This window comes from Heterocephalus glaber, unplaced genomic scaffold, assembly GCF_053883595.1.
Source record: "Heterocephalus glaber isolate CG9 unplaced genomic scaffold, H.glaber_assembly_v1.0 deba00001463, whole genome shotgun sequence".
NCBI classification, from domain to species: domain Eukaryota; kingdom Metazoa; phylum Chordata; class Mammalia; order Rodentia; family Bathyergidae; genus Heterocephalus; species Heterocephalus glaber.
Window position 1 is genome coordinate 11226321 of NW_028258310.1, and position 13679 is coordinate 11239999.

At 37.2% G+C, this 13679-nt stretch overlaps 1 protein-coding gene across 10 annotated transcripts in view; it reads right to left on the reverse strand.

Moving 5' to 3' along the window:
- Positions 1 to 13679, reverse strand: part of Ablim3 (actin binding LIM protein family member 3) — a 121348-nt gene that overhangs the window by 67462 nt on the left and 40207 nt on the right. For all 10 annotated transcript variants that reach the window (XR_015438853.1, XR_015438852.1, XR_015438851.1 and 7 more), the window contains one exon: positions 8973 to 9110. Coding sequence is in view for 1 of the 10 variants with exons in the window: in XM_004854377.4 (XP_004854434.1) it covers positions 8973 to 9110 (138 nt within the window). In the remaining 9 variants the exon portion in view is untranslated. The remainder of the gene's footprint in view (positions 1 to 8972; positions 9111 to 13679) is intronic.

Below are 13679 nucleotides of genomic sequence, written 5' to 3' on the forward strand. Positions count from 1 at the left end.
TCGTAAGACTGCTTTCATTGTGTCCCATAGATTTCAATATGTTGTATTGTCATTGTCATTTAATTGAAGGAACTGTCTGATTTCTTCTTTAATTTCCTCTGTGACCCATTGCTTATTCAGAAGTGTGTTGTTCAATTTCCACGTGTTTATGAAATTTTTTGAGTTTCTTTTGCTATGGATCTCCAATTTCATCGCACTATGGTCTGACAATATACAGGGGATAACTTCAATTCCTTTGCACTTACTTAAACATGTTCTATGTGTGAGTATGTGGTCTATTTTTGAGAATGACCCATGTGCAGCTGAGAAGAATGTGTATTCTGATTTTGTGGGGTGGAACACTCTGTAAACATCTGTTAAGTTCATTTGTTCAAGAGTTTGATTGAGTTCTAGTATTTCATTACTTATTTTTAGTCTAGTTGATCTATCTATTTGTGACAGTGGGGTGTTGAGGTCCCCCACTACAATTGTATTAGTGCATAGATGAGTTTTCATGTCCATTAGTATTTGTTTTATATAGTTGGGTGCACTAGTGTTTGGTGCATAGATATTTATGATTGTCATCTCTTCCTCTTGGATTCTTCCCTTTACAAGGATGTAGTGTCCTTCTTCATCTCTCTTAATCAGTGTTGGTTTGAAATCTACTTGATCTGCCAAGAGGATAGCTACTCCTGCTTTTTTTCGGGTTCCTGTCACATGGAGTATTGTTTTCCACCCTTTAACTTTCAGTCTATGAGTTTCCTTTTGAATGAAGTGTGTTTCTTGTATGCAGCATAATGTTGGATTTTGCTTCTTGACCCATTCTGCCAGTCTATTTCTTTTGATTGGTGAATTGAGACCATTAACGTTGATGGTTATATCTGAAACGTATTGACTTGTCATTGGCATGACTTTTTGTTTTTGTTGGCTTCTCCCCCTTTACATTTAATTTCTTGTCATGCCAGATGGGTTCATTCTGCTTTGCTTCCTGGGGTTGTGATCTTCAATGTCTGTTCCTAGGATATTGTGTAAAATTCTTTGGAGTGCTGGTTTGGTATTCACGAAGTTCCTAAGGTGCTCTTTGTCATGAAAGTATCTTATTTCTCCATCCATTTTGAAAGACAGTTTTGCAGGGTACATCAATCTTGGTTGGAGGCTGTTTCCTTTTAGGGCTTGGAATATGTCACTCCAAGCTCTTCTTGCCTTGATGGTTTGTGTTGAGAAGTCTGCTGTGATTCTCATGGGCTTTCCTTTGTATGTGATTTGTTTCTTTTCTCTGAGTGCTTGGAGAACTTTGTTCTTCTGTTGTGTTTCTGGAATCTTAACAATTATATGCCTATGTGTAGATTTTTTTTGATCAAGGCTATTTGGAGTCCTATATGCCTCACTTATCTGTATGTCAAGCTCTTTTCCCCTGCTTGGGAAGTTTTCTGCCATTATTTCTGTGAAGAGATTTTTTATGTCATCTCCATTCTCTCCTGTTTCTTCATTGAGCCCAATCAGTCTTACGTTATTCTCCTTTGCATCATCTAGCAGCTGCTGGATTGATTTCTCATGTTCTGTTATAATTTTGAAGCAATTTTTCTTTTCCTGGTCACTAATTGCAATCTTATCTTCTATATCTGAAATTCTGTCCTCACATTGGCTCATTCTGCTGTGTAGACTTTCAGTGGAGTTTTTCATGTCCTGGAAATCTATTTGCATCTGTTTTATGGATTCCATTTGTTTCTTATGTTGGGATTCCATCATGTTCCTGAGTGCCTCTCTAGATTTATTAATCATGTCTTGCACTATGGGCACAATTTCTCCTGTTATCTGAGAAGATTTTTCTGATTTCATTTTTTCCAGATCCCCTTTTGTTGCCAGTTCAATGGGTCCAGGTGGTTGAGTATCAGAGTGTTCCATCTCATTTCCCTTTGGGGTTGCTGTAGGTGATCTGGAAGTCTGGTTTTGAGACTTATTTATGTGTTTTCTCATTTTGACTGGGGCGGGGGGCTGTTAGCACCTGCATGGATTACCTCCTCTGAGCTGGGAGAGGTGGGACAGGGGCCGGGAGCAGTGGTAGGGATGGTGACCCAAAAGCCCTTTCCTGTGGGCTGGGAGCATCGGGAGGGATGGTGGCCTGGAAGCTCCTTCCTGTGGACCAGCAGCAGTGGGATGGTGGCTCAGAAGCCCCTACCTCTGGGCCGGGAACAGTGGGACTCAGTACCTTGGTCTGGTGGTCTGGTGTCCTCTGCATCTTTGTAGTGTGGAACCAGGTGGCTGCCTGTCTGCAGCGGGGTGATTCGGTGTCTTCCCCGCGACTCAGGACCTTGGTAGGGCGTGCACAGACCTTCCTGTGTGCAGCGGGCTGATTCAGCATTTTCCGCGTGACTGGGGACCTTGGTAGGGCATGGGCAGACCTGCGTGTCTGCAGCGGGGTGATTCGGTGTCTTCCGCGCAACCAGTTTTCAGTAAATTGCACTGGATGAATTGATTAATTTTTAATCTAAATTTTAAAATTTACAACTCAGATTATTTATATTTCCTATTTATGTTTTCATTGTTAACAACCAAAGTGATATCCCTATTTTCAGTTTTAAGACTGTTCGTGTATATTTCTCCTTTTTAGTTGAGTAATTTAACCAGAATTTTATCTATTAATTTGTATCTTTAAATAATCCATTTTGGTTTTCTTAATCCTGTCCACTGTTTTTTTTTTTTTTAAATTATTGTCTATTATTTCCTTAGTTCTATTTTCCTTGGCTTCATTTTTCTCTTCAAACCTTTATGGTTGAATACTTACTTTATTAATTTTTAAACTTTTTTTCTATTGTGATCACCGTATTTAAGGCTACAGAGTTTTCTGAGTACCACCATAAGTTACTTTTTATAATGCAAGTGTTTGAAATACAGTATTTTGATTATCACTTCTAACAATTTTCTAATTTTTATTAAGATTTTGCTAATCATTCCACCTTACATTTCAGTTTTCCCATCTCAGGATAATTTTCCTCCTGTTCACGGAGCATATTAAGAAATTTCATTTAATAAGGATCTTTTAAAAAATCAGTTTTTGCTGTCTAAAAATGTTTTAATTTTCCTTTGTTTTTTCTTTGAACAGTTTTAATAAGCTATGTTCACATGCCATGTAATTCAACAATTTAAAATATATAGTTCAACAATATTTAGCACAATTTTAGTATATTTAGTATTTTCACAACCTCCAAAACTAACCACAAACCCATTAAAAATCATTCCTCATCTTCCTACAAACTACTCAGCTATAGATAACCATTAATCTTTTTTTTTTACGCACATGTGTCTATTCTGAACATTTCCTATATATGGAATAATATAATATGTAGCCTTTGTGATATTTTTTTTTACATTTTCAAAGTTCATCCACATTGGAGCATGTACTAGGATTTCATTTCTTCTTAGTACAAAATAGTACCCTATTGCATGTATATAACACATTTTATCTTTCTGTTTATTGGTTGATGCATAGGATATTTGAGTTATTTGCACACTTTAGCCATTATGAATAATACCGCTATGAACACCGGTGTGTAAAAGACTATGTGAACATATACTTTTATTTTTCTTGAGTGTACCTAGGAGTGGAATTGAGAATTGTTGGGTCATGTGCTAACTCCCTGTCTACTTTTTGAGGAACTGCTAGATTGTTCTACAATAAATGAGGATCTAATATTTCCACATTTTCATCAAGACTTGTATTATCTTTTTGATTACAGTCATCCCAGTGGATGAGAAGTGGTATTTCATTGTGGTTTGATTGGCATTTCTTTGATGGCTAATGATATTGAGCATTTTTTTAGACATCTATATAACTTCTCTGGAGAAATATCTTTGCAGAGCCTTTATTCATTTTGAAATTAGGTCATTTGTCTTTCTATTATTAAGCTGTAAGAATTCTTCACATGGCTTACACACAAGTGTTTTACCAGATACATGATTTGCAAATATTCTATCCCATTTTGTGAGTTATCTTTCCACATTCTTGATGGTATATTTTGAAGCACAAAAGTTTTAAATTTCAATATTTGATTTACTTATTTTTCCCTTTTTCTTGTGTCATATCTAAGGCCACACCCAACTGAAGGTCATAAAGATCTACTGTTATATTTTCATCTAAGAGTGGTATTACTTAAATCTTTGATCCATTTTGAGTTAATTTTTATGTGTGAAGAAACAGTCTAGTTTTATTATTTTGCATACAGGTATTCAGTTTTCTTAGCATCATTTGCTTAAAAGACTTTCTTCTTTGTTGAGTTGTCTTGGTACACTTGTTGAAAATTAACTGGCCATAAAGGTTCATTTCTGGACTCTTGATTCTATTCTATTGATTTATATGTCTGTCCTTGTGCTCATATCACACTGTATTGGTCACTGTAGCCTTACAGCAAGTTTTAAAAGTGAGAAAAGTGAACTCTTCAACTTTGCTTTTCTTTTTGAAGATTGCTTGGGTATTCTGTGTCCCTTGCAATTCCATATGAGTCTAGGATCACCCTGGAAATTTCTGTAAAGAAGCCAGCTGAGATTTTGATAGAGATAACAGTTGCTATAAGCCGAATTGTGCTGCCCTCCAAGCTCATACATTGAAGTTCTAACTTCCAAAGTGATGGTGTATGGAGATGTGGCCTTGTGAGGTAATTAGGTTTAGATGAAGACTTTAGGTTGGAGTCCTCATTATAGGATAAGTACCTATATTAGTTAGCTTTTTGTTATTGTGACTAAATACCCAATAAGAGCATTCTGGTCTTCTGAAGTCCAACCACAGCCACCCATCAAGTTCTGCTTACTAGGGCTTTTCTAGTCTGCTTCTCCAACAGGCTAGTAACAACCACATTCTCACTAACAACCCCACTTCTCAGTACCAATTTTCTGTATTGGTCAGCTTTCTGTTGCTGAGAAAAAATATGCAATACCCACAAGTAAAGGAGAAAAGGTTTATTTTGGCTCACAGTTTCAGAGGTTTCAGTTCATGGTTAGCTGGCTCCAAGGCAGAAATATCATGGCAGAGGGGCATGGCAGAAGAAAGCTGTTCATATTGTGGCTAGAATCAGAGAGAGACAGAGCAAGGAAGAGCCAGAGAAGAAGGGGACAGGGACTCGATATAGTCCTGGGGGGTCATGACCCTATGACCTACTTCCTCCAACTAGGCCCCACCTCCTAATAGTCCATTCAGCTATAAACTCATCAATGGGTTTACCCACTAGCTCTCTCATAATGCAATCACTTTTCCATTGACCTCTTAATCCAGTCAATATTAACTGGCAGAGTACTCTTACAAGAAGACACCAGACGGCTGTCTGTCTTTCTCTCTGCCATGTGAAGGTTCAGCAAGATGGTGGCCCTCTGCAAGGTAGAAAGAGAACTCACCAGAATCTAATCATGCTGGCACCTTGATCTTGGATTTCATAGTTTTCAGAAATGTGAGAAAATAATTTGTGCTATTTAAGCCACCCAGCCTATGGCATTTTGTCATGGTAACATGAGCTAGGACAGCATTAAATCTGTGGATGCTTTTGAAGAGTGCAGCTAACAAGATGAAGTCTTCTGATTCATGAACATCAGATGACTCCATTTATTTAGGACTTAATGTTTTTTAGTTGCCACAGAGTAAGGTTTGCACTTACTTTGTTAAATTTATCCCAATGTATTTTATTTTTTAAAGCTATTCTAAATGGAATTGTTTTCTCAGTTTTATTTTCAGATTGTTTATTGCCAGTGTATAGAAACACAATTGATTTGGGTACATTGATTTTGCATTCTGAAACCTTGAAGAATTTTTTTTTATTCTAACAGTTTTTTAGTGCATTCTTTAGAATTTGCTGTCTACAAGTTCATATGACACAAATAAAGATAAGTTTCCTTCTTCCTTTTCAATTTGGAGCTTTTTATTTCACTTCTTGCCTATTAAACCTACCATGAAGAAGTGGTGAGAGCAGAATCCTTGTCTTGTTCTTGGTCTTACAGGGAAACATTCTGCTTTTCACCAATAAGTATAATGCTACCTATGGCTTTGCCTTTGTTCTAGAGAGATTGTTTTACTGAATACATAATCTTACTTTGTTGGTTTTTTATTTCAGAACATTGGAGATATTATTCTACTGTTTTCTGGTTTCCTGTTGTTATTAAAAAGTCAGCTGTCATCCAAATACCATTCATATGGACATGATCTGTCATTTATCTCTGGCTACTTTGGAGAGTCTCTCTCTCTTTTGTAATCTGAAGTTTCACTCTAATGTGTGTAGGTATGTTTTATTTATATTTTACATTATCTTTTTTTTTTGCAAGATTTTATTATACAGTTGTAATATAAATTCCAATATACAAAGTTTTTGAGGTTCTGATTCTGCTCTCCACTGTTTCTCCTACTTCTCTCTCCATTATGATTTGTATGTTTTTGGCTGTGAGTTACTAATTTTCCTAATTATTGGGAATTATTTGAGGTCTGAAGTAAAGTTGAGTTCCTCCAAAGAGGACTATCATTTGCTTCTGACATTTCCAAGTGTGGGATTTTCTTTAAAATTTTCTGCTTGATTTTTAAATTTACACCAAATACATAGCATGAATGTCATACAGAAATCATGATGTATTATTGATAGACAGTTTCATACTAGTTTTAATCCCCTTTATCCAGTACCAAAATAGGGACAGCCAAGTTTCATTTCTGTCTCTTTTGCCAGAGCCAGTTTATTTCTCACCCTTCATATACCAAGATCTCTGCAGGAGAAAATTTCAGCTATATACAGAAGTCTCCTACCAAGTTTCCATTTTTGCCAGGTTCTTATATTGTAGCTTTTTCTCCATGATCCACTTAGATATGAAGGTAAAAGCTCAAAGTCTCCAAGGTTTAGCACAAACTAATGGAGTAAAATATGACATCAGTAGTCACACCAGGATTTCTCCTTTCATTTTTATTTTTGACCTCTACAGATTTTTTCTTTTCATGTCAGCACAGCAGTGTATGTGAAGCATTGTAACAAAAATGCTCAGAAACTTTAGAATTTTTAAATGAGAAGGCTCTTTAGGGTAACTGATCTCATTACTGATTACTACTGGAGACCCAAATTGTGTTATTTGTTTTTACCTCTAAGTAAGTTGACATATAAAATATTCAGAAAACTAATTGTCTGTTTTTCCCCTTAAATCTTCATTGAAAGTAACTCTACAACTTCCTTGTGGTAGATTCAAAGTAGCCAAATTATTCCCTTTTCTGCATTCACACTCTTGAAATCAGATGTCACATATCCTCCCACAAAAGGCAGAGTCTCTTTCTCCATGACCTTGTATCTGAATTGGCCCTTGGACTTGTTTTGCCAACAGCAGGACTTTAACACATGTGACACAAACTGAGGCTTACTCTCTTGTTGTAGTCAGAGCTCTGAGACTACTGCATGAATGAGCCCAAGCCAGCCTGCAAGAAGATGAGAGGCCATGTGGAAGGGCAGGTCAACTAGGACATTTGGTTTAAGTGAAGGGTAATTGGTAACACTCAAGAATACAATCATACAGTCATATCCTAAACCTCTTTGTAACAATTTTATTGTCTTTATTCTTTGTCTTGCTTCAATTTCTGAGCATGTAAAAATAGTCACTCATAAGGTACTCTTGAAGTTCAACTTGTACTAAAGGGGTTTGCCAATTCTTACTATAAAATTTAAACCACAGTTTAAATTAAATTAACACCATTAAGATATATGCTTAATTGACAATAAGATATAGGCAAATGGGAAATATGAATCCATAATTTATTTTCCCAGTGAAGAGCCTAGTTAATGAAGAAAAAAGTCCAGGGTTTTTCTTTATGGTAGGGGAAACCAATTTCAGATACATGAGATGGAGGTAGTTACTGATATGAAAAGCTCTGGGGGCTTCAATTGAGCATAAATTCAGTACAAATCAATGGTGTCAAGTGGCTCCTCAGGAAGTCAATTCAGCTTAGGTCACATGAACGGAAATGCAGTCCTTGCTCTATTTGCTAGACCCAGTTTTGGGCGTCCTGCTTTAAGAATGACAGTGATAGACTAGAATAGATCATAGAAGAAGACTCGGATGATGACACAGATTGGAATTTCATATGGGGCCGATTCAAGGACTTGCAATGTAGCTGGACATAGATTGAGGTAGCTACAAGTATCTGAAGGGCAATCACAAGGAAAATTGAATGCAAAATATTCTCTAAATTTTATGAGGACAAACCTAGGATCAGCAGGTGGAAGTTAAGATTTTAGGGCAAATGCTACCTGAACCCACAAGCAACCCACCATGAGAATGGCTGCTCTGTGAGCCCATGAGCCTGAAGGCAGGGAACAGGAGGGGAGGGTGGAGAGGCATTTTTCAGAGACACCGTGGAAAGGAATGTGGCCACTTGGGCCAGAGGTCTCTCCATGCCTTCTCTCTTCCTGCTGCTACTATCCTGTTTCCTTTGGAACTCCGAGCTAGACTGAGTCTAGCTATTCTAGACTCTGAATTCTCTAAATTAGCCATTAGTAAGCTGCAATGATTAAAAGTAACTCAATATCTGTCTGGTTCCAACTACAAATCTTACTAAAGTCAAGACTGATATCTGCCTTTGTTAAACCTTAACTCTGAGACTGTCACACTGCTGTAGAACAGGTGATCATTTCAGAGCCAGGCTGGATTTAGCCAAGACAGCTTGTGCTGCCATTTGCTCTCAAATTGATTGGTAGGCACAACCAGGAGGTTTTTAGATGTTTAAGTTAAGCTTGCAGGACCAGCTCCTACCCCTCTGTGGTCATCTGTTTTCTCTCTCTCCCCCACATCTGAACACTCTTCCAGTCTAATTTCCTTTGTTCTCCACTGCCTAAGGGAGAATTCTCTTTAGAAGAAGCTCAGGGAAAGTCTCTTTAGGCTTTTTAGGTATCCTAACTGCCTGTATCTGTTTTTCTGCTCCTGAGCATGTCCCTCTAGAGAATATGGTCAGGACTCCTAGAAGAGAGCTGGGAAATCAGGGCTCCTACCTTGACAGGTGAAGCATCTGATGTGGAAGTGGTTGTTGTGCACACGAACCACTTCCCCTTTGCAGGTGTCTCCACATCGGTAGCACTGGATGACATTGGAGCTGCCCCGGGGACTGTAGGGATTCTGCTGATAAGGAACTGTAAGGAGAAATGAGAGATCACTATCCAGGAGGCTCTAATTCTTTAAAAAAAATTTTTTTTGTACCGGGGATGAAACTTGGGACCTTGTGCTTACGAGGCAGGTGGCAGAACCATTGAGCTAAAACCCTGGCCCTCTTTAAAAAAAATTTAAATAGACTATCATAATATTAACTGGAAGAAAAATAAAAAAGGAAATAAAGTTTGGTGCCACAAAAACAGTGTTTCACTCTTCCATGAAATTGAAAGGGAAGCAATACTCCCAAATTCACTCCTGGAAGCAAGCATCATCTTGATCCCCAAAGCAGAGAAAGACCCAACTGAAAAAGAGAACTTTAGGCCAATCTTGCTAATGAACATAGATGCAAAAATCCTCAATAAGAAACTGGCAAACAGAATGCAGAAGATCATCAAGAAGATCATACACCCTGACCAAGTGGGATTCATCCTGGGGATGCAGGGATGGTTCAACACACACAAATCAATAAATGTAATACACCATATCAATAGAGACAAGGAAAAAAACCCATATGATCATCTTAATAGATGCAGAAAAAGCATCTGACAAAATCCAACATACACTGATGATAAAAATCCTACAGAAAATTGGAGCAGATGATCTCTGTCTCAACCTGATAAAAGTCATTTATGAAAAACCAATAAACAATATCATACTAAATGGTCAAACACTGAAATCCTTCACAATGAAGTCAGGAACAAGACAAGGATTCCACTATCACCAATCCTGTTCAATATAGTTTTGGAAACACTAGCCGCAGAAATTAGACAAGAGAAAGAAATAAAAAGAATAAAGATAGGAAACGAAGAAGTTAAATTGTCATTATTTGTAGATGACATGATACTCTATATAGAAGAGCACCAAAAGTCTTCTAGACTTAAAAACCAAATTCAGTAGAGTAGCTGGATACAAGATCAACACACAAAAATCAATAGCTTTCCTGTACACGAACAGCAGACTCACTGAAAGAGGAGCTGGAGAAAAAACTCCCTTCACAATAGTATCCAAAACAATGAAATATCTAGGAATCAACCTAACAAAAAAAATCAAAGACCTCTACTCTGAAAACTATAGCACTCTGAAAAAAGAGATCAAAAAGGATATCAGAAAATAGAAAGGCATCCCTTGGTCCTGGGTTGGAAGGACCAATATAGTGAAAATGGCCATACTTCCAAAACTGCTATGTAGAGTCAATGCTGCCTGCCTTGCAAGTGTGAGGTCCTGAGTTTGATCCCGGGTACAAAAAACAAAAACAAAACAAAAAAAAGAAGTAGAGTCAATGCAATCCCAATTGAAATTCCAAGAGCATACTTCAAAGACCTTGAGAAAATAATAAAAAAATTCATTTGGAAGCAGAAGAGACCTAGGATAGCAAAAGCATTTCTAGGCAACAAAGACAAGGTAGGGGGTATCACAATCCCCAAGTTGAAACTATACTACAAAGCTACTGTGATAAAACAGCATGGTACTGGCAAAGAAACAGACCCAGAGATCAGTGGAATAGATTAGAAGAACAGAAACAACTGCAGACATAGTCAGCCACCTCATCTTTGACAAAGGAGCCAAAAACTCTCACTGGAGGAAAGATAGCCTCTTTAATAAATGGTGCTAGAAAAATTTGGTTTCAACTTGCCAAAGATTAAAACCAGACCTATATCTCTCACCATGCACTAAAGTAAAATTGAAATGGATTAAAGATCTAAAAATTAAAACAGAAACACTAAGCTGGCTAGAAGAGAAGTTAGGTAGAACTCTTGAAGACATTGATATAGGAAAAGAATTCATGAACAAAACCCCAGAAGCACATGAACTAGCACAAAAATCAACAAATGGGATCTCTTCTTATTACAAAGCTTCTGCACAGCAAGAAAAACCACCAACAGCATGAAGAGACAACCCACATTGTGGAAAAAAATTTTACCAGCTGTTCCTCAGACAAAGGTCTACTATCTAGAATATATAAAGCACTTAAAAAGAAAATCAGACCTCCCAAATTTAAAGACTCAATCCAAAAATGGGCATCTGAAATGAACAGACATTTCTCAAAGAAGTAAAAGCAGCAAATAAACATGAAAAATGTTCAACATCACTGGTCATTTGAGAGATACAAATGAAAACACCACTGAGATTCCACCTCACCCCAGAAAGAATGGCTGCTATCATGAAATCAACTAATAACAAATTCTGGCTGGGCTGTGGGGAAAAAGGAACCCTTCTTCACTGCTGGTGGGAGTGCAGATTGGTGCAACTACTGTGGAAATCAGTATGGAGCTACCTCAAAGAACCCAGCTATTCCCCCACTGGGTATCTTCCCAAAAGAATTAAAAGAATCATACCACAGTGATATATATGCACCCATGTTTGTAGTATCACAGTTTGTAATAGCTAAATCTTGGAAACAGTCCAATTGCCCATCAACTGGAGACTGGATAAAGAAAATGTGTGTGTGTGTGTGTGCGCGCGCGCGCATGTGTTTTATAAAATGGAGTACTACTCAGCCATAAAGAATGAGAAATTAGAGACATTTATGGATGCACATTGAGGTGATACTCAAGTGAAATAAATAGGTCACACATGTGTAAATAGTTTCTCTGGTGTGAGAAACTGAAAGTGTAAATAAGGATCAAAAGGTATAATAAATAATGTGAAATAGGAAGAAAAGGTACTGGTATTTTGATTAGGATTGCATTAAATGTATATATCACTTTTGGAAGTATAGCTAGTTTGACAGTATTGATTCCTTCTATCCAGGAATGAGATAATCTTCATTTTCTGATGTTCTCTTGTAGGAAACACTAGTTTCCTCATCGAGGTCTTTCACTTCATCAGGTTAATTACTAAATATTTAATTTTTCTTGAAGCTTTTGAAATAGTTTTATTTCCTTAATTTCTCAGTGGGTTCATTATTGGTCTACAGGAATACTTGTGTGTTGATTTTGATATCCTGCCACCTTGCTGGATTTATTCGTTCTAAGAGTCTTGGTGGAATATTTTGGGTCTTCTATGTAAAGGTTCATGTCATCTGTGAATAAGGATAGTTTGACTGCCACCTTTCCTGTAGCTATCCCTTTTATTTCTTTGTCTTGCCTGATTACTCTTACAAAGTTTTGAATAATATATTGAATAGTGGTGGTGATAATGGTTATCTTGTCTTCTTCCTGATACTAGAGAAAAAGCTTTCAGTTTTTCTCCATTTAATGTTGGCAGTAGGTTTATCATAAATGGCTTTTATCAAATAAGTTTCTTCTGTACCTATTCAAGGTTTTTTTATAAAATGTGAACCAAGTTAGATTTCAACAAAGGCCTTTTTCTGTATCGATGATCATGTGATTTTTTTTTTGTCCTTCTATTTATGGTGATATATTACATTTATTGATTTGCATATGTTGAAACATACTTGCATCCTTGGGATGAAGACTTACTTGGTCATGATTTTTTGTTTTTTGAGACAGGGTCTCACTATGTAGTTCAGATGGCCTTGAACTATGAAACCCAAGCTAGCCTCGAACTCCTGATGATCCTCCTGCCTCAGCCTTGAGTGCTAGGATCCCTCAAAGGGGAAGTGGGAGGGTTGGGGAAAGGAAAGAAGGGAATAGAATAAATATGAGAAAAGGAAAAAATGGAAACAAAGTCTTTGTAAGGGAGGGGTGGAGGGGTTGAAGGGAGGGCAGGGGAATGGGGAAAAAATAAGAACCAAGATATATTATGTAAAGGTACATATTTCCAATGATGAATGTCATTATATTGTATACCTAAAATGTATCAATAAAATTAATTAAAAATATATAAAAAATAAAATAAAAAACAACAAAACCCCCCAATATTTCAGTCACTGTCGAATATGTGATATTGGTCCCATGACATTAGAATGGGGCTGAAAAATTACCATTGCCTAGTGGTGTTGCAGCTGTAATAATATACTAGCACAACACATTGCTTATGTGCTTGTGGTGATGCTGGTCTACATAAATGACTGCATTGCTATTCATATAAAAGTACAGCACATACAACTGTACACAGTCCATGATGTTTGGTAATGATAATAAATGGCTATGTTAGTTTATGTATTTACTATACTATACGTTTTATTATTGTAGGGTGTGCTCCTTCAACCTATAAAAACACTTTACTGTAGAACAGGACTCCATGTTATGCTGGCAGCAGCTTCATACATACATCTTTCTCGGTTTACTACTCTCTATTACATCAAGAGACCATGTTGGGTGATGGACCAATCCTGTGTTAGTGTGTGCAAGTATGTTTGATGTCTGCACAGAACACACTGACAAAATCACCTAAAAATGTATTTCTTGGAATGTATCCTTGTCGTTAAGAGACACATGATTGTGTTGGGCATGCTAGTGTACTGCTGTAATTCCAGCACTCTGAGAAGGTGAGGCAAGAGGATTGCAAATTCAAGCCCAATCTGGGTAACTTAGCAAGACCCTGTCTCAAAAAAAAACCATTAAAAAAAGGGATGGGGGATGTAGCTCACTTTGAAGGCTCTGGGTTCAATTCCCAGTACTACCAACAGAGAGAGAGAGAGAGAG